The sequence below is a fragment of the Crassostrea angulata genome, chromosome 1 (assembly GCF_025612915.1).
Source record: "Crassostrea angulata isolate pt1a10 chromosome 1, ASM2561291v2, whole genome shotgun sequence".
NCBI classification, from domain to species: domain Eukaryota; kingdom Metazoa; phylum Mollusca; class Bivalvia; order Ostreida; family Ostreidae; genus Magallana; species Magallana angulata.
In genome coordinates, this window is record NC_069111.1 from 24,556,903 (window position 1) to 24,582,518 (window position 25,616).

A 25,616-nucleotide genomic window follows, 5' to 3' on the forward strand; every position below is an offset into this window, starting at 1 on the left:
TCAAAAATTTTGGTAAGGTTGAACTGGACTAACTACCATCTGTGTATGATACAAGTTAAAAGATTGTATGATTAAGGAGTCTTGTGTTATGGTCCGGACTATATTTTTTATAAAACGCTTGACCTTGAAGGATAGGTCAAGGTCAAAAATTTTGATGGCGTGCACTTCTCAATACCATCTACCTACGTTCCAAGTTTGAAGTCTTAATGTCAAAAGGTATCTAAGTTACCACCCAGACAAAATTTAATTATTTTTTCTCAAGTTGACCTTGAGTAAAACAAGGTCAAGGTCAAATATTTATCAAAAGTACACCTCAGTGTATTATAATTGTTCTTTATGTAAAGTTTGAAGTCCTTCTGTCAAAGAATATTTAGGAGGTGAACAATGAAGTTTTTTCTAATTTGACCTTGAAATAAAATTTTAGGTCAAGGTCAAAAATGTTGGTAAGGTTGAACTGGACTATATACCATCTATGTATGATACAAGTTAAAAGATTGTATGATTAAGGAGTCTTGTGTTATGGTCCGGACTATATTTTTTATAGAACGCTTGACCTTGAAGAAGATAATAGGTCAAGGTCAAAAATTTTGATAACGTGCACTTCTTCTCAATACCATCTACCTATGTTCCAAGTTTGAAGTCTTAATGTCAAAAGGTATCTAAGTTACCACCCAGACAAAACTTAATTATTTTTTCTCAAGTTGACCTTGAGTAAAACAAGGTCAAGGTCAAATATTTATCAATAGTACACCTCAGTGTATTATAATTGTTCTTTGTGTAAAGTTTGAAGTCCTTCTGTCAAAGAATATTTAGGAAGTGAACAAATGAAGTTTTTTCTGATTTGACCTTGAAATAAAATTTTAAGGTCAAGGTCAAAATTTTTGATAAGGTTCAACTGGCGACCGTTTCACTAACAATTCGTAGATCGTAAACGTACGAGTACACTTACGATTTCCGGACGTGCACGTATCCGAGCGTTTCACTAAACATATCGTAAACGTAGCACTTACGATTTGCGAGTTACGTCACTCTTCAGTCAACGGAGGTGTCTTCTACACGAAGCAGACGTAAATAAACTTTGACAGACGATCAATACGATCCACGAAATGGACAATTTAAATCGCAAAGCGAACTGGAACGAGTCGTCCGTCAGTTTACTGGTGGATCTCGTTACAGATCCCGAGCGATGGGCTGTAATTCGAGGGAAATTCAGCCCATCGCTCACCATCCAGAAAAAACAGAGAGTCTGGGAAGAAATTGCTGAGAGGTAACGTTATATGTACTTGTCATCCATCGTAAATAATGAAATATTCATATGTATACACATTTAAAAAGATTAATTTTACTCAAGTTCTGTTTTTTCTATTTACAAAAAATATATAATATTCTCTGTGTTTGATAATCATGAAATCAGACACCACATTTAAGAGGCTGTATACATTTAAAATTTACTTGTATAATAACAGTGTTTATATTGACATGGTGTGATCATGATAAATTAAAAGATATGATAAATATAATGTATCACAGTATTGAAATATCCATTTATGATAATATAGAATCAACGCCAGTTCAACATGTATGAGAAATTTGAAGGATGTTAAGAAAAAATGGCAAGATCTCCAAAGCCACACTAAAAAGAAGGAGGCCAGTAGGTAAGAGAAAAATAGAAGTTATAGCAATGAACATGCTATTGAATATTTTGATATGAAATGAGGAGGGGGGGGGTCAAAATTAGTTCACTTACATATATATATGTAGTACGCCAATGTTTAAAAATGGATCAGACCAGAGTATAATAAAAGAGAGATGATTTGATCTATTTTAACAAAAAATAAATGCATGAATGATAATTTGATTAAAATTAATTCAATAGAAAATTGGACCTCAAAAAGACAGGTGGTGGACCACACCCTCCAGAACTAAAGTGTTGGGAGCAAAAGGTACAGCAATTACAATGTAAATAAACTGTAATTTAATCAATTGATAACCAAGGTAAGTATGTTGTTATACATACCTTGAAATTTAAGAAGCATTATCAAATGACACCATTGTGAAAATTGGAATATTTTTAATAAAAGAGTACATTATTGTATTTTTGTCATTGGAAATGAGATATGTTTTCTTGTGACAATTGATATGATAAATAATTGGTGTGTTTTTGTTCCTCACATCCTATCTGACATCAAATTATGTCAATAAATTCATTTTAAGGACATAGAATATAGTTGATATATTGACTGGAAATCTATGGCAAATTATGGTTTTTTAAACTAAGGAGTTTGTCATAGTAACTTCTGTAAAACCTCAAAAATTTTTTTTATAAAGCTACATGAATGCATGTAGTACTTATTAATTTTAAAACAATATCTTTAGATCATTTCCGTCCTATCTAATGATGTTATTTCTGGTGTGGAGGGGGGATTCGACTCGCAAGACACTGCCAGTTTGTCCACAGGTAACCAAATATAGATAAAGTCATGTATTACGTACAGTTTGTAATTATTTTTTTAAGTGAATGATATGCAAGATCTGAAAAGAAACATAAGGTCTTAATACTGAGATTCTTTATCATAGCAATTATTTTTCAACCATCTTATCCTCCTTTTCAGATACCGGTACTCTCTGCGGGAAAGAATCATCAAAGAGAAGATATGGTATAAATATATTTTAAAAAAGACTCTTATTCCAAATTAAATAAATTTTGTATTTGATTTGAATTCTTGAATAATTTACATGTATTTAAAAATATTTTCATGGTAAAGGCTTTCAGATATTTGATTATGTACAAACCTATACAACTTTTTTCCCAGGGATATAAAATATCTTCATAATTAATTTATGTATAAAGAAACATTGATAATTATTGAGGTACCTATATCTGATTATCTTCGGAAACCAACGGACTGTCTCGCTTCTCTTACCGGGTTTCCGACGATAATCTGACAGAATGTAACATTTCAGGTGAGCTGGACAATGAACCAGAGGTGGGGATGGAGGCACCATCATCCTTCAGTAAGTTTCTTTGGATCTGGAATGCCCAATTCATAGGCATTGTTTTAGCCCCCCCCCCCCCCCCCCCCCCCCCACTTTTTATTTTGCATTGTTAGACATAATCAAAACAAAAACTTTTTTTTTGCTTGTCTAGATTTCTGATGATTCTAGCCCCCTCACTTTTATTTTGCATCTGACATCACTGCGATTGTTCATTAGTAATGTATTGTAAAGAATGATTGATTGTACTAAATCTCTGAATTATCCATGTAGGTTTCTATCAAACACAGAAGACATCTACATGTACCAGTAACAGTAGATCTTCATGTTCAAGTAAGTACAATTCCTTTATCATGTACTGGACATGCAGTATATGTACTGTTGCATAATAATTAACCTTGTAAAAAATAATGAATTGATACTTTGAATACAGATTGATTTGAAATTAAAATATCTGATCAATTTTCTTTATTCAAAATATTTGATTATAGACTTTTTTTCTATTTCAAATAGCAGCAAATTTATTTATAAGGAATTAATTACCTCAATCTGTACAATTTTGAAACCTGGAATGGATCAGTTAAATTTACAATATTGCATAAACTGTTTCATTCCATATAACTTGAATATTCAACTTTTTGTTTGCTTTTCTTCTTTTAGATGACATGCAGTATTGAAAAAAGTTAAACCAATTTGGTTTGATATTCATATGTTCTTAATTCCAACACATTCATACTTATAGATGAAGAGGATAGCCAGCCAGCAGTACTTGTATCCCCAACAACTGCATTTACCAGTAGTAAGTAAAATTAAGTGGTATTTGAAGTATAAGGTAAAACTTAATTATTATAATAAACAAATTCCATTTATATTTTTATGCTAGAACATGTCCATGATTATGATGGTTGTTCATTAGTGTTGTTGACAGTAAAATCAAAGTACTGAAGTACTGACGGAGTTGATTTTATCGATTATTTTTTATTTTAAAATTTTGCGTGGCAAGTAGTTTCTAATCTGTATTAATTTGAATTACGCACATTTTCATAATATGAATTATCGGGCTTTGAAAATTTCGAGAAGAATTTCTAGAAAAGTACCCCATATGAATCATATTTAAATATTGAATTAATCCCATCAAACTATGTATCAGTAATCGAAATTATTCTAAAAATTAAACACACGTATGGATCCAAGCAATTGGATCAATTCGATCTAGTCTCGTTCAACCAGACGCTCGGCTGCCTCCATTATTCTCCGTCTAGCAAGAGAGACTTACGGAGACAGCTGAGCGTCTGGTTGAACACTCTGGCGTAGGAATAAATTTCACCTTTATATGAATAAAATGATGAACTTAATGAATAAAAAATCCAATAGAAATATCATTAAAAAATATTTTAATAGAGTATAGTTTTGGTGTTGTTTTTTTTTTTTTGCTCAATTCTTTCATATCTGAAATTCAAACAAATTAATTCACATCTCTCAATATATATGGAATTCCTTTATAACAATGGCAATAACTAGATTTACAAATTAGCTGTAATCATTTGGTCAGATATACAAATTATTAAATATTATCTTAATTTATACAGTAATCATTAACACTAATATACATTCTAAAACACATATCTGATGCATATGCTAATTCTTAAATTGCATGCTATTTATAGAACATTACACAGAAGGTAGTGTTACATGTAACAACAGAAAGAAAGTCAATAGAGTCCCTCCAGAAAGCAGTAAGTAGAGTACATCACAAAATTTCATTTTAATTTCATATTGTTTAACAAACTATACTGTTTTGCCTATTCATGATTAAAAGAATCTTAAATGTTCTCATAAAGTTTAATATAGAACTACATGTAAATTTAGAAAGGGGTAAATTGATTATTCTGGAAGACTGGCTAAAGGAACATTAGAAGAAGTGTAATAGCTATTTTTTAAAGGGAGGGGGTTACAAATATCAATAAATCAATTTCTTAAAGGTATTAACCTATCTAAAAATGCATTGTTGTGTATTAAATTATAAACATGCTTTTTAGGTATGAATCAGCAGAGGTACATTGAAATAGAGGAGGAGAAATTGGCTATCATGAGAGAAAATTTAGAAATTGAAAAGAGAAAATTGGAGCTTTTGGAACAGTATGTCCAGTGGAGAGTGGAAACACCAGCCGACCACTTTGTAACACCATCAGTGTCTCCTATAATTAGAGGGCTCATTGCTTCTAACAAACATTTAACAGATTAAGATACTTATCACGAGATTACTATAGTATATCAATATTCATCTAACAATTGATATTGTTTTCATACAAAATATAGCTATAATTAGAGACTCTCTCAAATGTTAATACATGTATAAGTAATAAATAGCAATGTTAAAAAGTTCATAGGGATATAATTTGGTGGGTATGTTATTAATTTTGTGAAGCGCGAATATATTGATTATCTAGATAAATTAAACTCGGCTATATTGTCTGGCTTCAATGTAAGATATGTACATGTATATAAAGTTAAAGATTACAATTCTAATTAGAACCACCCCCCCCCCCCCCCCCAAAAAAAAATAGATTATATATACATTGTATTTGCAAAGTGTCAGTTACAAATTTAGTAAGTTTGTGAAGGCTTAGGAATAATTAATATGTAAAGTTGACCACGATGAATTGTTTTAAATGCCATTACAACCAAATAAGTATTTAATTGTCAAATCTCTGTATTAGACGTAGTCTGACTGCTTGTCCAGTCTGGTCAACTCGTGCTGGGTTGGGTGGGAGCAGAACCTGGTCAGGAATCTGAACATCCACATCAGGGTCTTGTGGTAACCTCATCTCAAGGCACATGTTGTGAAGTTTCATTACTGCAGTAATGATCTGCACACATTTGCCAGGGGAAAATAGTAACATGCCGCCTGACTTATGTAGGCACCTGTAGCAAAAACATATTACTGATTTAACTCCACTTTACTTAATGACATAAAAATTAATTTTAATTAGTAAAGACTTTACTCACTAGTAATTTACTAAAATCTCGTTGATTTACTGTTTAATTCATAGAGAAGAACTTTTTAAACATTTCAATGTGCAATGTTGAATTAAATAGTTATTAATACCGGTAAATTAAATTCCAACTAAAATTAATTATCAATTATTAAAATCCAATTCATAACATGTAATGCAATTAACAAATATATAAATACTTGTATGTAGAAGTGATATATTTCTTTATAATATGTGAATTTATTACATTTGGTTGTTATATACACGTTAGGAAAGAGTACACATACATGTATGTATTTGTTATGTATTTATTTTTGTTGGTGTTGTTGAATACACAATTGTTTAAACACGATCTTGTCATGTGTTTTTCTCTCTTTTTAAGAAATGATCACCTGAAGCGAGACTTGCAAACACCTAAGGCTCTTTCAACGACCACCCGTGTTTTACTATGGGCCTCATTGTAATTTTCCTCGGCTGGAGTCGAGGGGTTCAGTTTTGGGGTCATCATGTACTTTTTCAGTCCATAGGCAGAATCCCCCAGTAGCCAACCATCAGTTCTATTCAAGAACATGAAATCGGTTATTTGCATATTCAAAACAAAGATCTTTAAATAACATAATTTTAAACAAGAATATTGTTGTACATGTACCTAGCTTCAATTTTGGCCTTGAGTGATGAATTTTCAAACATGAAGGCGTCATGAACTGATCCTGGCCATTTGGCCACAACATTGGTAAATCTATGGAAAATGAAAAAAGCATATTAATAGCGGTTTACATGTTTTTCTCGTTGAATGAATAGTTTTAATTGGTTGAAGGGTAGATTAATGGAGAGAGAGAGAGAGACAGAGAGAAAAAGAAAGAGAGAAAGAAAGAGAGAGCTGTTACTAAGACATAATTAAGTTATTCATTTTGTATAAAAACCTTAGCCATGCATCTGCAACAACTTGGATATTCATAGCGTGATATCCCTTTCTACACACATACTCTGGCTCATTCACCTTTGGTGCCATAATGGGAATGAGAGTCCCATCAATGGCACCAAGGACATTGGGGAATCCAGCTATTTGGTAAAAATCATGTTTAACACGATTTGCTTCCTCCTCTGGAAAGAAAAAAAACCAATTTACATTAGAAAAATATTTTTAAATCTGGAGAATATTTTGGTATTCGTACTCTTTTAATTAGTTATTTAATTAATTTATGAAAAAAAATTAAATTATTATGAAAATACCTGTTGGGAAGTGGATGTTGTCAAGTCTATGACAAATCGACTTTGTTACGGCATCAACAGCTCTGGAAACACTGGCCCTAGAAATGCGGTGTAAATCGCCACACTCGGAGAAAAATGACGCCTTTGCAAGATACCTCACAGTCACTAGAACCTTTGAAAAATGAATTAAATTTCTCATTGCTTAATATGTGCATAAATATGTATCAATAATTTTCTCTTACAGAATAAAATAAAGTGCAGCTAAAAATATGTATGAATGCTTTAGATGTTCAAATTGCATTTGTATTACGAGAGAGAGAGAGAGAGAGAGATATGGTCTTGCTGTTTGACATTGATCAACGATTGTTTTATTTGACTATAATCTCTGTCTGCAGGTGCATCTCTCTCTCTTTCTTTCTCTCTCTCTCTCTCTCTCTCTCTCTCTCTCTCTCTCTGACTTTTTAGCTCACCTGAGCTGAAAGCTCAAGTGAGAATTTCTGATCATATTTTGTCTGTCGTCCGTCTGTAAACTTTTCACAATTTCAACATCTTCTCGAGAACCACCAGACCAATTTCAGCCAAACTTGGCATAAAGCATCATTGGGCTAAGGGGATTCAAATTTAGGACAATAAGGACCGCACCCTTTTACAAGGAGAGATAATTAGGTGCCAAATTTAGAGATACATTTGTACATGGATTAAAACCCACTATATTCGAGTAATCTGTTAGAACTGATTTTTCTTTAAGTAAATTGCAGGCAATACCGTCTGGACCATTTTCCTTGTGGAGATATAAAACTAAAATTCGAAATTTTCAGCTTAAATTATAAGATTTTATTCTTATTAAAAAGAAATTTATACCGAGCGCAGCGAGAGGCGGGCGAAGCCCGCCTCGCGAAGCGAGGATTAATGGTAACACGTATATATAAGAAAATCAGTGAAAAATGAAAGTTGAATCAGGGGTACTAAGGCCAAAAAAATTTTCTTCCAGCCCTGGGCGCCGCCATATTGGCAGCCATTTTGTTTTTAAAAAGTTAGTTCGATCATTGATTGACTGGCACTTATCGATGTTTATTGCCCCTAAACTCGATTAAATAAGTTCCAGTGTTTCAATAGAAGGTAATTTGAATTAAAAGAAATTAAAAAGGAAACCAGATAAGTTTCAATAGCGCTTCAATCAAGAAACACGACTTGTTCTATGTATGTCTTATCAAAATATCAGATGGAAAATAAAAACATTAACGTCAAGGAACTGATCTTTTTTATACTGAATAAAGTATTCAATTTTATTACATTGGCATTCATATGAATTAAATTGATGAACAATAAAAGAAGAAATTAAAAAAAATTCGGAATCGCGTAACTCTCTTCGGCTATTTCCGAAGACAAAACTTGAACGTTTTACGTCTGAAATATGACGTCATAATGCAGACTGAGCACGCGACGTTTAGTTTAACTTTGACGAATGGTATGAGTAGGCAGGCGGATCCTACTGTGTGCGTTTTATCATACAAAATTCAAACTACATTGTGTTAAATCTGCGCTCGGTCCAACGGTCACACCGTTTACATATTATTGCAACTACACGTACTCTGACTGGTCTGAGAATGTCAGGTTAAGCCTAAACTCTACATTATCAAACAAATAAACACATGTATGCTCGTCTTGTCATCATTTCCTGCTTAGATTAATTTCTAGTTTATTGGCACGTCTGTCCTCCATTATTAACTTTCTTTAATCAAACATACATTGAAGTAAGGTGTTGACTATCATTCTGAAAATTTATAAAATTGAGTTAAGAGGGCTCGATGTTCGTGGCTATCCTAATTTTTTAAAAAAAATATTTGCATAGAAAAGCTATAAATTTAGTGAAAGCAACTTCAGATAGTGTGGATTTTAAATTTGTTCAAATCAAGATTTTTAGGAGTAGGGTGGGGCCACATTGGGGATCCAGTTGTTCAAAAGAAAGCATTTTAATTATTCACAAAAACTGAAATGTCATCATATATGCTTTTACTTATATGCAAGCATTTTTACATATTGCTGATTCTTTAAAATTGTTTAAACATTGGCCTCTGGACGATTATTGGGCCTCACAAGGGGTTCAGAGTTTGATGTAGGTTTACATCCCGTATATAAACAATTGTTTAGGGTCTTTTTGAGAACTGCAATGCTGAATGTATTATGACTATAGGGCCTATATCATCAGGTTAGAAAAGGGACTAGATTATAAATATAAGAATATTCAGGGGGAAACATACAGGATCTACATGTATTATACCAGGCAGTCTTGATATTTTGTATCATGACTCCATACAGCTGATTTTATCATGCGTATTATTTCTCAATTGAGCGATGTGGCCCATGGGCCTATTGTTCAACTAATAAGTTATAATTGAGACTTTTAAAGTTTAATATTACATACAGATCGATGTGTCTTGGTGTGAACGAAATTAAAATAGTACATTTTATCACCTCTGCATGGTTTTCATAATGTGCATACTGAGTACTGGTCTACGCTTACATCTTATATTATATCAATGTTTAATTAAAAAAAAAGGTTGAACAAATTAAAATTTTAAAGATATTTGGTGAGTAATGTCTCTGTATCATAGCAGTTAGTACGAAAACGTTTCTCTGACTGCATGTTGTATTTTTCCTTCGTGTTTACATGTACCATTCATTAAATGAAATATATAACGGCAGATAACTCTAAATAAACATAGTCGGACTCGGTCTTCGGTAAATTTATTCACCTGTGTGCAAGCTGACAGTGCATGGCTCCTGTGAGTGTCCGGCTCAATGTCCTCCCTGACAATATCTATGAGGCGGAAAAGAAATTCCCGTGGTAGACGATACCGCTCGATCACCTCCGTGTCATTCAAAAAGTCTAAGGGGTTTGTTCTGTCTCGAAAAACACGTTCTCTTCTTATTAGTTGTCTCTGTTCGTCGTCTGCTAGGCCTAATAAAAACACGGCGGCCATTTTCATTTGTTTACGTGCACGTAAATCAATTTAAGAGTGCCCCTGACTGCTCGTAGACTTAAGAGCAACTTCCATCGTAACTCGCAACTCGCAACTCTTAGTGAAACGCACTTACGTGCTACGTTAACGTTTACGTCTACGTTTACGATCTACGATACGTTAGTGAAACGGTCGCCTGGACTATATACCATCTATCTATGATACAAGTTAAAAGTTTGTATGTTTAAGGAATCTTGTGTTATAGTCCAAACTCTATTTTTTATAAAACGCTTGACCTTGAAAAAGAAAATAGGTCAAGGTCAAACATTTTGGTGGCGTGCACTCCTTCTCAATACCATCTACCTATGTTCCAAGTTTGAAGTCTTAATGTCAAAAGGTATTTAAGTTACGGCTTGGACAAATTTGGATGAAGAAGAATAAGAATAAGAAGAACTAGACACGATCTCGTTGCGAGCAACGAGGAGGTCTTCCGTCCGATTTTTAGAATATGGAATAACCTTACTCTTGACCTTCATCAACGAAACGTATCCGGAAAAGGAGGCGGGATCTATGAGTAATGGGTGAAAGACTATTTATCCCTTTGGTGTCCCTTATTTGAGGGATCAGCTCCTTTTCATTCATTTTAGTCAAAAGGTATTTTTGTGTACCACTAATAAGTATTTAGAAATTGGTTACCGTTTTTGAGATATCTGGGAAAAATCGTTTTGATATCATGTCCTTAAACTCCTTTTAGGGTCCAGATAAAAACAATATATGGTTGTACATTGTTAAGCTCAATATTTGAGCATCTTTTGTTCAATATTGCTTTCCAAAGTTTTCCTCCATTTTGAGATATTGAGCATCAAAGCTTTAGACTTCTGGCCCCTTAAAATCCCTAATTACGTAACATAAGAGTATATGATTGCCATGTACATGTACATAACATTAGAATGAACATAATTGCTTCTATAACGTATCAAAAAATATTTGACAGTAAAAAGTTATCATTAAAAGACTTTAGAGCCCCCTCAGCCCCTTATTAGAAGGGCCAGCCCCTTTTTCATGATTTCAAATGAAAGCTCTTGTCAATTCAAACACTTTTTGTTCAACAAGTAATTACAAATGTTGTACGTTCTCGAGATATCTTGAGAGGGTCGTGTTAGGGGCCGACCATGTAACTCCTTTTAGGGACCGCATAACAAAGAAGTTATAGTTCATTATTGTTAAGCTCAATATTTTGAGCATCTTTTGTTCAATATTGCTTATCCAAATGTTTCTCCATTTTGAGATATTGAGCATCAAAGTTTTGGACTTCTGGCCCCTTCAAATCCCTAATTACGTAACATAGGAGTAAATGATTGTCATGTTTAGGTTAATGACCTAAGAATAAACATAATTGCTTCTATAACGCATCACAAAATATTTCACAGTAAAAAAGTATCATTAAAAGACTTTAGAGCCCCCTCAGCCCCTAATTTGAAGGGCCAGCCCCTTTTTCATGATTTCAAATGAAAGCTCTTGTCAATTCAAACACATTTTGTTCAAAAAGTGTTTACAAATTTTGTACCGTTCTCGAGATATCTGGAGAGGGTCGTTTTAGGGACCGACCATGTAACTCCTTTTAGGGACCGCATAACAAGGAAATTATGGTTTCAGATTGTTAAGCTCAATATTTTGAGCATCTTTTGTTCAATATTGCTTATCCAAATGTTTCTTCATTTTGAGATATTGAGCATCAAAGTTTTGGACTTCTGGCCCCTTCAAATCCCAAATTAGGTAACATAGAAGTAAATGATTGCCATGATTAGGTTAATGACCTAAGAATAAACATAATTGCTTCTATAACGCATCACAAAATATTTCACGGTAAAAAGTTATCATTAAAAGACTTTAGAGCCCCCTCAGCCCCTAATTTGAAGGGTCAGCCCCTTTTTCTTGATCTCAAATGAAAGCTCTTGTCAATTCAAACACATTTTGTTGTTTTTTTGTTCTACTTGTTTTAACAAAATGCTTTCGAGAAAAGAGATATTCAAAGAAAACCAAGAAAAATCACGACGCCTTTTTAATCTTAATTTTCAAGCTCGGGCGAGCTTCGGCGCTCTTTGAGATAAAGATGATTAATTACCATTAGACACTATTTCAATCTTTCGTCTATCAGCCCTGAAAAGTTCAACATCATATCTTAAATGATAAAAGAGGAGTTTTCCGCACAAAATACCCCTATAAAAACAGTTAAATCCACGATATCTCAAGACAGGAAGTGACGTCATCAACAAAAAAAATTTCCAACAAGGTTCAGATCATTACCTATCAGAACTGAAAATTTGACGTGAATCAGTTCAGCCGTTTCCGAGATATCGCGTGCACAAAATCGGTAAGAAAAAAAAAATAATAATAACTAGACATGATCTCGTTGCGAGCAACGAGGAGGTCTTCCGTCCGATTTTTAGAAGAGGAAATGACCTTGCTTTTTATCTTCATCAACAAATCATATCAGGAAATGCAGATGTGATCTAAAAGAGCGATGGATGAAGGATTATACACCCCGTTGGATCCCTTATTTAAAGGACCAGCCCCATTTTATTTCATATTAAATAAGAAGTCTTTTGACCTAATAACAGGTCTAATGACCTGTAATAAAAAGAAACCGAAGAAAAAAAAGAGGGTAGGCCTTTGTAAACGGAAGACCCTAATAACAATATGAATAGAAGGGTCTTCCGCTGAAGACGGAAGACCCTAATAATAAAAGACTGTTTTTGTCTAAATCTAAATTGAAGAGTGGTTTTCAACTTGTACTACAATCCAACAACCCTTTTATGTTGAATATTTTAGTTAGAAAATTAAATAAAAAGGAGAGAAAGAAATAGAGAAAGAACAAATCTTGGCTCCGGCGAGAATAGAACACACAGCCTTTGCAGGTGTCTCAAAACATGGCTGACGCTAAATAATTCCCGAATTTGTCTTTGAATTTGGGGCGTTTCCGCCCGGCAGAGGAGCTGAGTTTTTGTATGAGATGAAAAACAACGTGTAAGATGTCTGACTATTCAGGTTTGGTAACAGTGCGAGGTCATTTGAAATATTAATGCGTGTTTGTGTCCGGAGGGGGGTAAAAAGACCCGAGCTTGATTTTCGTCTTAATAAATCGAAAATAGAATTTTGAGGTGTGGATCTCGGATTCGGTTAACAACAATTAGGGGAGGTCCTTAAACAATGACTGATGCATTTTACCCATGTATTTCAGTGTTGAGAATGTTTTTTCGTGTCGTTTTCTATTATGTTTGACTGTTTTATTTCAGCAGGATTGATAAAATCTTTATAAATGTAGAAATAACGAAATCAGTAACAATTTGATGACAGTAATTTCCACAGTTCTAACATTCATAAGTAGTTCACACGCTATCGTAGATACAGACTAAACAGAAACCAAGAAATATACATGCAACAGAAATAATACGCGGCTGCTTACATCCCTTGTACTGTGTAAATTTTAAGTCCCCGTACAGGCTATAGTCGCCGTTTGATCTCAGGAATTTCTTCTTAATTGTTTAATCCGCTGCATATTTGGCAGAAAATAAGAATTGGGTCCGAGGTACATGTACACAAAATTTCATTAGGATTGAGTAAGGGGCTCGGGAGTTAGAATTTTTTTCTACAGTACATGTCCAGCAAGCCAATCAAAACTCGAATGCCAAAAAGTTCATATCTTTCTTAAAAATGAACGAATAGGTCTGGTCATTAGTACAGTAATCTAGACTTGAAGTAGGTTGAAAAAAAAAGGTTCAAGATGACAGATCCAGTAAAATCAGGCCAGAAAAACTAAATGATTTTGTGAAAACGAAAGGGGGGGGGGGGTCGGTGGGTGTACTGTGTAAATTTAATTTCCACGTATAGGCATTAAGCGCCGTTTAATTCAGGAATTTAGTCTTAATTGTTCAATCCGCTGCATATTTCACAGACAAACAGAATGGGGTCCGAGGTCCATTTTCACGAATTTTCATTAGGATTGAGTGAAGGGCTTGGGAGTTAGAATTTTTTTTAAAGTACATGTCAAACACGACAATTGAAACTCAAATGCCAAAACCTTCATAACTCTGTTATTAATGAACGAATTGGTCTGGTAATTAGTACAGTAATCTAGAATGGTACTTCGTTGAAATTAAAGGCCCAAGATCAAAGATCAAGTAAAATCGGGCCAGAAAAACTAAATGATTTTATGAATTGGGAGGGGGGGGGGTCGGTCGGTGACTTCTATATTAAACGTAGAATATTAAATTCTAAATATCACATATTACATGTACACAATTTCTAAATAAAATACACGTTAGAACAATGTATAAGCGTTGTTTGAAAGATGTAACTGTTGATTTTTTTTTTTTACATCTATATATTCTTAGGCTCAAATACTCATAAACGGGTGGTCAGTTTTTAAACCTTGTCGCAGTCACCCGTTTGTTGTATAGTTACGTGTATAAACTTCGGAGGTTTTTCTTAATCCCGACAGGCAACAGATTTGTATCAGTATGTAGACATGCACAAAAAAAGGAAAAAGTACACCATCTTTAATATAAATGACTTTTTAGGGTTGACTTTCAATCAGTAAGAAGACAATCATTAAACAATGAATTTCAAATTATTTGAATCCATAGACATTATCCCGTAACTTGATAAAAATATGTATAATTTTTGGACGCCAATGTACATTTAGCTTCTATCCAATTCACTGCATGTTACCTGTACTAGTTCTTATTCAAATGGTAAAACATTTGTACTTGAGAGAGAGAGAGAGACAGAGAGACAGAGAGAGAGAGAGATTACATAGTGTTTTATAATGTTCAGGAAATCAATATATAAGCAAACTATGTCAATAAACGCATGTATACATGCATGTGTGCATCTATATATGGGATTAAATACTAAGCAGTCCTCCTTTTTAAGCCGAGTAGAATAACGTGGGTGCATTGCTAAATGTTGTGTGCATACAGTTGAGATGGCGGCATTTCTTTGATGCCAGCAAAGCGACCCAACGAACACTAATGCGGTCGAACTGCAGGGGCACTTCGGCGGCATGTCTTTGATGTCGGCAATGCGACGAGCGTCGGAATTTAGAGAGCTGCTGACAGAATTTGCTCTATATTTGTACTGAAAAAAAGCCGCTATTTTTTTTTATCTATGACAAAAATAAAACGGAAAACATTCAAATCCATCATTTTAAAGATAAAACCATTAATCAAAACACAAATAAGAGAGAAAAAAGATTCGGCACTCAGGGACTGAACCCGGGTCGCCTGGGCACAAGTCCACCACTCTAACGACTGAGCTACGCGGACCCTCGCTTCAGAACTTTGGAGTCCAAAATCTCAAGAATGCGTGGATTGATTTTAAAACAAATTTCATATTCTGAAGTTTTGAGAGCGTCTTTATCGAATGAAAAAATAAAAAAAATTCAAATCCAAAAAATTGAAAAATTAAGGTTATTCATTTCCTTCCGGTGACGACCGGAAGTGACGGCAGACGTTCGGATATGTGAGAGACACTGCGGCTAACGACTCTCTACCACCACTGAAAATTTGAAAGTTTTATCTTTGATACTTTTTGAGATAACGCGTGAACAAGTAAAAACATAAAATCTTTAATATCTCGGGACCGGAAGTGACGACCAAAAATTTGATCGATAAAGGACTATATATGGTTTGAGCCTAAAATGGCCCCCTAAAATGAACATTGTCATTTTACTGTAATTCTTTGTTTTATTTGTACAAATATACATTTGAAGTTTTTTCATAATTTTCATTTTGATTTTTAGTGCCCACAATTTAAAAATATGACATCATAAACTTAACCTTTTCCCGCCATTTTCTCATTTTTAGCATAAAACGGCTTGTTTTGAGGCAGTTTTCCTTTAAGGAAACATTGAGCGACTACTTGAACAAACAAAATATTTTCACCAAAGATGTATCTTTACAATACTTATAAGTGACAAAAAGTTCGTTCTTGTTCAAAGAGTCGCTCTATATTTCCCATTCGAAAAAAGATAAGAAAAATGTCAATTTTTGGTTGATTTTGATTGAATTATAAAAATAGCGTCACTTCTGACGTCATATACTGCCAGTGAGTGCATATAAATCAAATAAATGGGTGAAAAACATATTTCATGTCACCTCTTTTATAAAATAACACAAGAAGTTAATGTACCTGAATTATTTTAAAAATAGCAAATTTTGGGGGCCAAATTTGACTAATATCATATATAGTTCTTTCTTACAAATTTTGTGCTCAGTGAGATCTGAAAGTTTCATGAAAATCGGCTAAAGCCTTTTTGAGAAAACGTCAAAAAAAAAAAAAAATAATAATAATAGGGGAAAAGAAACAAAGCAATAACAATAAGGTCTTCCGTTGGAAACGGAAGACCTTAATAATAATAGGGAAAAAGAAACCTAAGAAAAACAATAAGGTCTTCCGTTGGAAACGGAAGACCTTAATAAGAAGAAGAAGAAGAAGAAGAAGAAGAAAAAGAAAGTCGACAAAAACAATATCTCTCCCCTTTGAAAGGGGAGACATAATTAAGGAACAAGGAATCATTCTTTGAGTATTATGAGGTGATAATTTCTGTCGGGGCGTGATCAAATCCAATAAAGCCCGAAGGGCTTTATGATAGATTTGATCACGCCCCGACCGGAATTATCATCTCATAATAATCAAAGAATGATTACTTATTACTTATATTTATATAATTTTAAGCCACCGTACGATTAAATATTTAAATATTAATAAGCAAACCCCCACTGGTGCCTCAGTTTGGCGTCATTTGTAGTTAAGGGTTATATAGTACAAAATCGATACATAGTGTTATCACAGGCAAAGACACCGAAATATGTAAAATCTCTGGAAAAAGGGGTCTTGATGACATTTTTTATCAAAAATGTTTTTTTATTGGAAAATGACGGAATGGGTCTACAGAATAATATTTCCAAATTTAAAACTTGTACTCCATCTAGTTTTCTTGTTACAAGCTTTTGAAAAACGTTGTTTTTATATCCCTCATAACTGGGACGTCATGACGTCACTTAAATTACATTGACGTTGCGCACATAACACACATTTTTTTGTCATTCAGATATGTGCTAAGTTGATTTTTTTAAGTTGTATAATTTATAGAACTAGATAATATCTTTTTAAAAGCTTTAGTTAATTATCCGGTAATTTGATTTTAATTATCCTTCACTTTAAATCATTCTTCAAATTCATATTTGTTAACTTGTAATATATTCAAATCATATTCAATGGTGTAATTAATATATGAATTCTATTATAAAAATTAGATTTATACAATAAAAAGCCCACCGGTTGTATATATAGTGAAGATTGTAAAAATCGTGACCCCCGAACAAAAGTGGGGCCCCAGGAGGGGTTAGATTTTAACATATATAGGAAAATGTTTTAAAATCTTCTCAAGAACCATCGTGCAACTGTTTGGGATATTACTATGCATACATGTACATCCTTAAATAATGTAGATTCAAAAAATTGTAACTCCCGGACAATTGATGGGCACCAAGAGGGGTTCAAAATTTAAACATTTTAAAAAAGAAAGGAAAAGTTTAAAATTTTCTTCTCAAGAACTACAATGTTTTAGTTAGTGGAATATCTATGCATGCATCCTTCGCTTATGTAGATTCCTAATTCGTAAAATCATATATCTACCTTTTAGTTAAATTTTCCCATGATTTCTTAAGTCATATTGTTAAACTATACCGTAATATAGTAAAGAAAAATTCGAAATGTTAGATTTAAAATTTTTAATATTTTCCTATATCTTTATACAAGTTCTTCTCCTTCTTCTTGAAAGATTTTTATTCTAAAATGATAGCTTTATTTTTTAATCGGGTTTTCCAACGGAAAAATCCGGTTATTGAAATGGTGAAAATGGCGGGTAGGCGGGCGGCTGCCAAAAGGGTACCCTCATTGTACGGATAACTCCTCCTACAGTTTTCAAGATAGGTAGTTGTTCTTTTGCAGATCAATTGTACATAAATCAGAGGTGTGCATATTGCTAGGATTTTGATTTCTGATAATTTATAAAAAAAAATATTAGCTTTTGAACTTAGTCATTCTTTGGCAAAATATTGCACATAGGGTACTCCATTTCACTGGATACGGTAGGTAGTGTTTATCAATTCAGGGTAGACATGGATTATGGATACAGTTCACATAAAAGAAAACCCGGTTTGCTGTCACATTTACAGCTTTTCACTTGTTTACACGTTAGATCAGAAAAAAACACTGTTATTTTGGGGAAAAAAATTGCTTTCTTTGGTTGTGCTCTAAAGGTTATGAAGGAAGCATTAGTCCTTTTCACAAAAAATCTTAAAATTTATTTTTTCATAAATGAAAACCTAAGTTTTAATTTTTTTATATTCACGAAAAATCTTATGAGATTCTTATGTGTAAAATTCGTCGTAATTTTAAAATAGCACATACCTTCTCGTAAATATTTCAAAACTGTAAAAAATCATCAAATGATGTACAATTTACAAGATAAATAGCTAAACTAAATGTTTTTAGCCACACTATACATTTACTTTGCATTATATAGCAGTTATTGTCAGAAAAATACTCAAATTCTCTCAAAAATTTTGTGCAAATTTTTCTCGTAAGATTTTCCGATACCACACTATATATACATATGATTGTGATTGTGACGTCATATTTTGATTTCTACTACATCCCATTGATTTTACTTAATGAAAGTGAAGTATATACCGTAATTTAAGTTTTGTATCCTGTTTATGAGAATTTTGGTTTATTCATATGTTCCTCATCTTATTTAAGAATTAATAAGTGAATTGTTGCTAGAGAAAGGAAAACTTGTAAGTAAAATCTTAAGTGAAACCTATTACGAATAGAATTGTGAAAAGCACTGAAGATTTCTCATAAAAGATTCTTATAAAGTTCAAATGTTTATATGAATATTATATATTCTACAATGATCATTATTTTCATAGCCTGTAAAAACCACTAAAGTCAGCAGCTACATCTGTCTAAATCTTGGCAGACTTGTTTCAAAGAAGGAGCAATCAGTTCTTTCATATATGTTGAGGTTATTATGAATGCCTTCTCTACTTTGAAATCAGTTTAAATTTTAAAGGACATAATTTGTAACTGTTTTATATGATTAATGATGCATCAGGGAAACCAAAACTGGGTTCAGTGATCATTGTTACATCAGAACATTTTTCCTGTGTATCATACTTAGGTTTATGAAAAGACTTTTGAAAATATAAAATATTTATTAATTTACAAAATCAATGGATATTCATGTAGCAAGCCTTGCAAGCCCTTTGGTTCTGGAGAACAACAGTGGATCAGCGCGCACCGATTACCTTAGTAACCACAACCTGAGTTACCGAGCTCGACATAGGCGACAGCTGCTAAAGGAGAAAACCTCAAGTGCCTCCACTAGTCCTCAAGTCCCTGACCGGGGTGAGATTTACATGTCAGGTTTCATTGATCTTGTTTTGAAAATGAATGGAAAAAATTTGAAAATTTATGGAAGTTTTTATTTTGTTCTTCAGAAAACTCTGATGAGGGTTTGCTTAACCAAGCATCATCTGCATTCATGATTTCGTCATCGGAGGCAGCATCATTTAGTGGCTCGATGGATAGCGGGACTTTTAGTTCTGCTGATTCACTGTCCTCGCGAGGGATCACCTTCCGTGACCCAGAAACTGGAGTTATGTACATACAAACACAGCTGTTACAGGTACATTTTTTGATCAAGTACACTGCTATTTAAACTCATCCAGCTACAGTAAATGACAGTTCTGTGGTTTTTAGGCCAATTTTGTCAAATAAGAATGTTAGAAGGCAGAGGATAATTTTTTATTCCACAAAATAAAGATGCCGGGTTATTGTTTTGTATTCTAACATTTTATTTTAAATCAAATTGCCAAAAAGAGACTTTGGTGCACATAAAAGGTTACCTATCATTAGCAAATGTGTCAGTCATTGACTAACTCAGCAAAGTGGAATAGATAAATTTCATCTTCTTGAATTGTTTTAAAGTTTTTTAGTCAATTTTGAGAGAGCCGTTTTGTAAGAAAAAAAAAAAAAAAAAGGTTGAAAAATAGTATAGAACATTCCTGATAATGTGCCTCGGAAGTAAAATAATTCTTTTTTAGCTCACCTGAGCTGAAAGCTCAAGTGAGCTTTTCTGATCAAAATTTTCCGTTGTCTGTTGTCGTTGGCGGCGTTGTCGTTGTAAACTTTTCACATTTTCTTCTTCTTCTCCAGAACCACTGGGCAGATTTCAACCAAATTTGGCACAAAGTATCACTGGGTGAAGGGGATTCAAGTTTGTTCAAATGAAGGGCCACGCCCTCTTTAAAGGGGAGATAATTGAGAATTATTGAAAATTTGTTGGTATTTTTCAAAAATCTTCTTCTCAAAAACTATTTGGCCAGAAAAGCTTAAACTTGTGTGGAGGCATCCTCAGGTAGTGTAGATTCAAGTTTGTTCAAATCATGGTCCCCATGGGTAGGGTGTGGCCACAATAGGGGGATCAAGTTTTACATAGGAATATATTGATAAAATCTTTAAAAATATTCTTCTCAAAAACTATTTGGCAAGAAAAGCTCAATTTAAAATGGAAGCATCCTCAGGTAGTGTAGATTCAAGTTTGTTCAAATCATGGTCCCCATGGATAGGGTGTGGCCACAATAGGGGGATCAAGTTTTACATAGGAATATATAGAGAAAATCTTTAAACATCTTCTTCTCAAAAACTATTTTGCCAGAAAAGCTCAATTTAAAATGGAAGTATCCTCAGGTAGTGTAGATTCAAGTTTGTTCAAATCATGGTCCCCGGGGGTAGGGTGGGGCCACAACAGGGGGATCAAGTTTTACATAGGAATATATAGAGACAATCTTTAAAAATGTTCTTCTCAAAAACTATTTGGCCAGAAAAGCTCAATTTAAAATGGAAGCATCCTGAGGTAGTGTAGATTCAAGCTTCTTCAAATCATAGTCCCTGGGGGTATGACGGGGCCACAATGGGGGAATGGATTTTAACATAGGAATATATAGCGAATATCTTTAAAAATCTTCTTCTCAAAAACTATTAGGCCAGAAAAGCTCAAATATGAGTGGAAGCATCCTCAGGTAGTAAAGATTCAAGTTTGATCAAATCATGGTCCCCGGGGGTAGGGTGGGGCCACAATAGGGGGATCATTTTTTACATAGGAATATATAGAGAAAATCTTTTTCTTAAAAACTATTAGGCCAGAAAAGCTCAAATTTGAAGCATCCACAGATAATGTAGATTCAAGTTTGTTCCCCAGGGGTAGGGTGGGGCCACAATTGGGGTATGAATTTTTATACAGGAATATATATAGAGAAAATCTTTTAAAAAACTATTAGGCTAGGAAAGCTCAAATTGGTGTGTAAGCATCCTTAGATAGTGTAGATTCAAGTTTGTTCAAATCATGGCCCCTGGGGGTAGGGCGGGGCCACAGTGGGTGATAAATTTTTATATATAGAGAAAATCTTTAAATATCTTCTTCTGAAAACTATTAGGCCATGAAAGCCCAAATTTGAGTGGAAGCTTCCCCAGGTCGTATAGATTCAAGTTTGTTTAAATCATAGTCCCGGGGTACAGTGAGGCCACAATGGGGGATGAATTTTTACATAGGAATATTTTTACATAGGAATATATAGAGAAAATCTTTAAAAATCTTCTTTTTAAAAACTATTTGGCCAGAAAAGCTTAAACTTGTGTAGAGGCATCCTCGGGTAGTGTATAAATTCAAGTTTGCAAAATGATAGTCCCTGGGGGTTGAATTTTTACATAGGAATATTATAGAGAAAATCTTTAAATATTCTTGGAAAGTTTTAAGTCCAAAACTCAGTACTTTGTTTGAAACCTCAGCCAGGTTATGCAGATTTAAGTTTGATGAAACCATGATTCCCTAGAGAAAAGTGGGGCCACAAAATGGGGGGGGGGGGGGGGTATATAGGATTAGAGAAAAATCTTCTTAGAGGTACAGCAACAAAAGGGGCTTGGTATTTACCAAAAAAAGATGCGGATAAAAATTGGCAGATTTTCAATTTTTAGCTCGCAAGATCTACTGTACTTAGTTGTAAAGATATTTTGATTTTGATACTGTAATGCTCAGAGTAAGGCTCAGGTGAGCGATGTGGCCACTGAGCCTCTTGTTGGATTTGAACTTTCAGTGCCATTGTGACTAAACTTGAACAAAACACTTGTAATCAGGGGTCATTCACAATAAGTCTGGATCATCACAATGTTTGTGTTTATCATGCATTGTCAAATTACATAAGAAACTAGGTTTACTTAAGAAATATTTGCAGAACAAAGCTCGTAAAAAGGCATATGCCGTACTAGCTTTTCTTTCTCTAATACCAGCATGCTCAATCAAATTAAAATTAAACCTGAATATTTGCTCCTCTTAATACACTTGTAAGCTTTACAAAAGATTCCCTCTGATATGTTAACATTGCTGACTTGCTTTCAGGATGACCCTCCAAGCACGGTCACTGACCTCTACCAAGATGAAAAAGTTTTGGGAAGTGAAATTTCTGATCTGACAGACAATTCCTCTAATAGTCTGGACCATTCCATTCAAGATGCAGAGTTCACAGGATCCACAATTAACTTTCAAGACCTGCAGTGATATATGCGATAGAGACACTGGATAGAAGAGATTTATATGATGTTGTTATGGATATATGTGCTGCTTAGATCTTATTGTAAAATCATTGTTTTGTTTTTCTTATATTTATTTGCTTCATGTTGCAATGTGTAAAAGTATAGCTGTGATCTGAGCTTCATACAAATTCTTGTGTGCTTAGCTAACACAAAATGTAATGCAGTTATATGTGAGTATGAGGCAAATCGTCTTAATTCAGTAGCATTTTCTTTTTTAGCTGATCAGGGTAAAATATGAATGAAAATATTATCATTTCAATTTTTATTAGGATTAAAAATGGAAACAAAATAAACTTCCCATATTTCCTGGCTCCCATATAATATTCAGTCTTAGGAGATACTGTTAATTATTGCCATTTTGCCCCTTGATGTGCATAATTCTTGGCATTTTCCGTCCATTTAGAATTCTTGTTCCCTTACAGTAAGTGGAGTTTGGGACCCTGGCTGGTTTAACACATTTGTAGTCAATTTTATAGTGAAGATGACCGCGAAATTAATTCTAAATTTCTCAAATGCAGTGCTTGTTGTACTTCAATATTTCTAGCATTATCAGTTTGTAGGCTACAAATATTGTAAGTATTTGTTGTTTAAATTATAGTAAAATGAAATGAAAAAACCCAATGCATTTTCTTGTTATTTATTGGAATTTTTTTTATCTGAATGCTACAAAGAGGCATATATATGTACAACGCAAAGCAGTAAGCGTTGTTCACTGGATTAAACTTTAACTAGTGGGTATTGTTTTTTTATACAAAAAAACACATGTCTCCCCTTCTCCCCAAGGATTGTAATATGGGGCAAATTTAAAAAGTGAAAAAGAATGAAGTCAGCTATATGTTAGATATCATCCATATATGATACAGTTTAGAAAATGAATTAACTTGAGATACAAGATTGGTCAAGGTCAAAAATTATGGAGGCGTGCACTCTTTCTCAATACCATCTACCTATGTTCCAAGTTTGAAGCCTTAATGTCAAAAGGCATCCAAGTTACCACCCAGACAAAATTTAATTATTTTTTCTTAATTTGACCTTGAGTAAAACAAAGTCAAGGTCAAATATTTATCAATAGTACACCTCAGTGTATTATAATTGTTCTTTGTGTAAAGTTTGAAGTCCTTCTGTCAAAGAATATTTAGGAAGTGAACAATGAAGTTTTTTCTAATTTGACCTTGAATTAATTTTTTTAGGTCAAGGTCAAAAATTTTGGTAAGGTTGAACTGGACTAACTACCATCTGTGTATGATACAAGTTAAAAGATTGTATGATTAAGGAGTCTTGTGTTATGGTCCGGACTATATTTTTTATAAAACGCTTGACCTTGAAGGATAGGTCAAGGTCAAAAATTTTGATGGCGTGCACTTCTCAATACCATCTACCTATGTTCCAAGTTTGAAGTCTTAATGTCAAAAGGTATCTAAGTTACCACCCAGACAAAATTTAATTATTTTTTCTCAAGTTGACCTTGAGTAAAACAAGGTCAAGGTCAAATATTTATCAAAAGTACACCTCAGTGTATTATAATTGTTCTTTATGTAAAGTTTGAAGTCCTTCTGTCAAAGAATATTTAGGAGGTGAACAATGAAGTTTTTTCTAATTTGACCTTGAAATAAAATTTTAGGTCAAGGTCAAAAATGTTGGTAAGGTTGAACTGGACTATATACCATCTATGTATGATACAAGTTAAAAGATTGTATGATTAAGGAGTCTTGTGTTATGGTCCGGACTATATTTTTTATAGAACGCTTGACCTTGAAGAAGATAATAGGTCAAGGTCAAAAATTTTGATAACGTGCACTTCTTCTCAATACCATCTACCTATGTTCCAAGTTTGAAGTCTTAATGTCAAAAGGTATCTAAGTTACCACCCAGACAAAACTTAATTATTTTTTCTCAAGTTGACCTTGAGTAAAACAAGGTCAAGGTCAAATATTTATCAATAGTACACCTCAGTGTATTATAATTGTTCTTTGTGTAAAGTTTGAAGTCCTTCTGTCAAAGAATATTTAGGAAGTGAACAAATGAAGTTTTTTCTGATTTGACCTTGAAATAAAATTTTAAGGTCAAGGTCAAAATTTTTGATAAGGTTCAACTGGACTATATACCATCTATCTATGATACAAGTTAAAAGTTTGTATGTTTAAGGAATCTTGTGTTATAGTCCAAACTCTATTTTTTATAAAACGCTTGACCTTGAAAAAGAAAATAGGTCAAGGTCAAACATTTTGGTGGCGTGCACTCCTTCTCAATACCATCTACCTATGTTCCAAGTTTGAAGTCTTAATGTCAAAAGGTATTTAAGTTACGGCTTGGACAAATTTGGATGAAGAAGAATAAGAATAAGAAGAACTAGACACGATCTCGTTGCGAGCAACGAGGAGGTCTTCCGTCCGATTTTTAGAATATGGAATAACCTTACTCTTGACCTTCATCAACGAAACGTATCCGGAAAAGGAGGCGGGATCTATGAGTAATGGGTGAAAGACTATTTATCCCTTTGGTGTCCCTTATTTGAGGGATCAGCTCCTTTTCATTCATTTTAGTCAAAAGGTATTTTTGTGTACCACTAATAAGTATTTAGAAATTGGTTACCGTTTTTGAGATATCTGGGAAAAATCGTTTTGATATCCGGTCCTTAAACTCCTTTTAGGGTCCAGATAAAAACAATATATGGTTGTACATTGTTAAGCTCAATATTTGAGCATCTTTTGTTCAATATTGCTTTCCA

General features: G+C 33.6%; 3 protein-coding genes across 4 annotated transcripts; 2 read left to right on the top strand and 1 right to left on the bottom strand.

The window, feature by feature from the left end:
* Window positions 1-1,026: 1,026 nt before the first annotated feature.
* LOC128156215 (myb-related transcription factor, partner of profilin-like) lies at window positions 1,027-5,540 on the top strand. Its single transcript, XM_052818276.1, has 10 exons — window positions 1,027-1,267; window positions 1,560-1,655; window positions 1,877-1,943; window positions 2,377-2,458; window positions 2,613-2,657; window positions 2,965-3,015; window positions 3,268-3,327; window positions 3,737-3,793; window positions 4,662-4,730; window positions 5,034-5,540. The coding sequence occupies exons 1-10, from the start codon at window positions 1,107-1,109 to the stop codon at window positions 5,237-5,239; spliced, it is 894 nt and encodes a 297-aa protein (XP_052674236.1). The 5' UTR covers window positions 1,027-1,106; the 3' UTR covers window positions 5,240-5,540.
* A 137-nt stretch (window positions 5,541-5,677) lies between these two features.
* On the bottom strand, window positions 5,678-10,364 carry LOC128156193 (putative nuclease HARBI1). Its single transcript, XM_052818244.1, has 6 exons — window positions 9,959-10,364; window positions 7,224-7,374; window positions 6,914-7,094; window positions 6,640-6,729; window positions 6,383-6,547; window positions 5,678-5,919 (listed from the first exon to the last, which is right to left on the bottom strand). The coding sequence occupies exons 1-6, from the start codon at window positions 10,190-10,192 to the stop codon at window positions 5,691-5,693; spliced, it is 1,050 nt and encodes a 349-aa protein (XP_052674204.1). The 5' UTR covers window positions 10,193-10,364; the 3' UTR covers window positions 5,678-5,690.
* Window positions 10,365-17,945: 7,581 nt separating this feature from the next.
* Window positions 17,946-23,509, top strand: LOC128156236 (uncharacterized). Of its 2 annotated transcripts, XR_008239692.1 has the most exons (4): window positions 17,946-18,163; window positions 19,487-19,645; window positions 19,738-19,925; window positions 22,695-23,509. XR_008239692.1 is itself a non-coding variant. In XM_052818296.1 (3 exons), exons 1-3 carry the CDS (start codon window positions 19,471-19,473, stop codon window positions 22,851-22,853), a joined length of 522 nt encoding a protein of 173 aa, XP_052674256.1. In that variant the 5' UTR covers window positions 18,990-19,470; the 3' UTR covers window positions 22,854-23,509. The 2 variants fall into 2 exon arrangements, 1 of the variants encoding a protein (XP_052674256.1); XM_052818296.1 differs by lacking the exon at window positions 17,946-18,163 and having other exon boundaries at window positions 18,990-19,645.
* The last annotated feature ends 2,107 nt before the right edge of the window (window positions 23,510-25,616 follow it).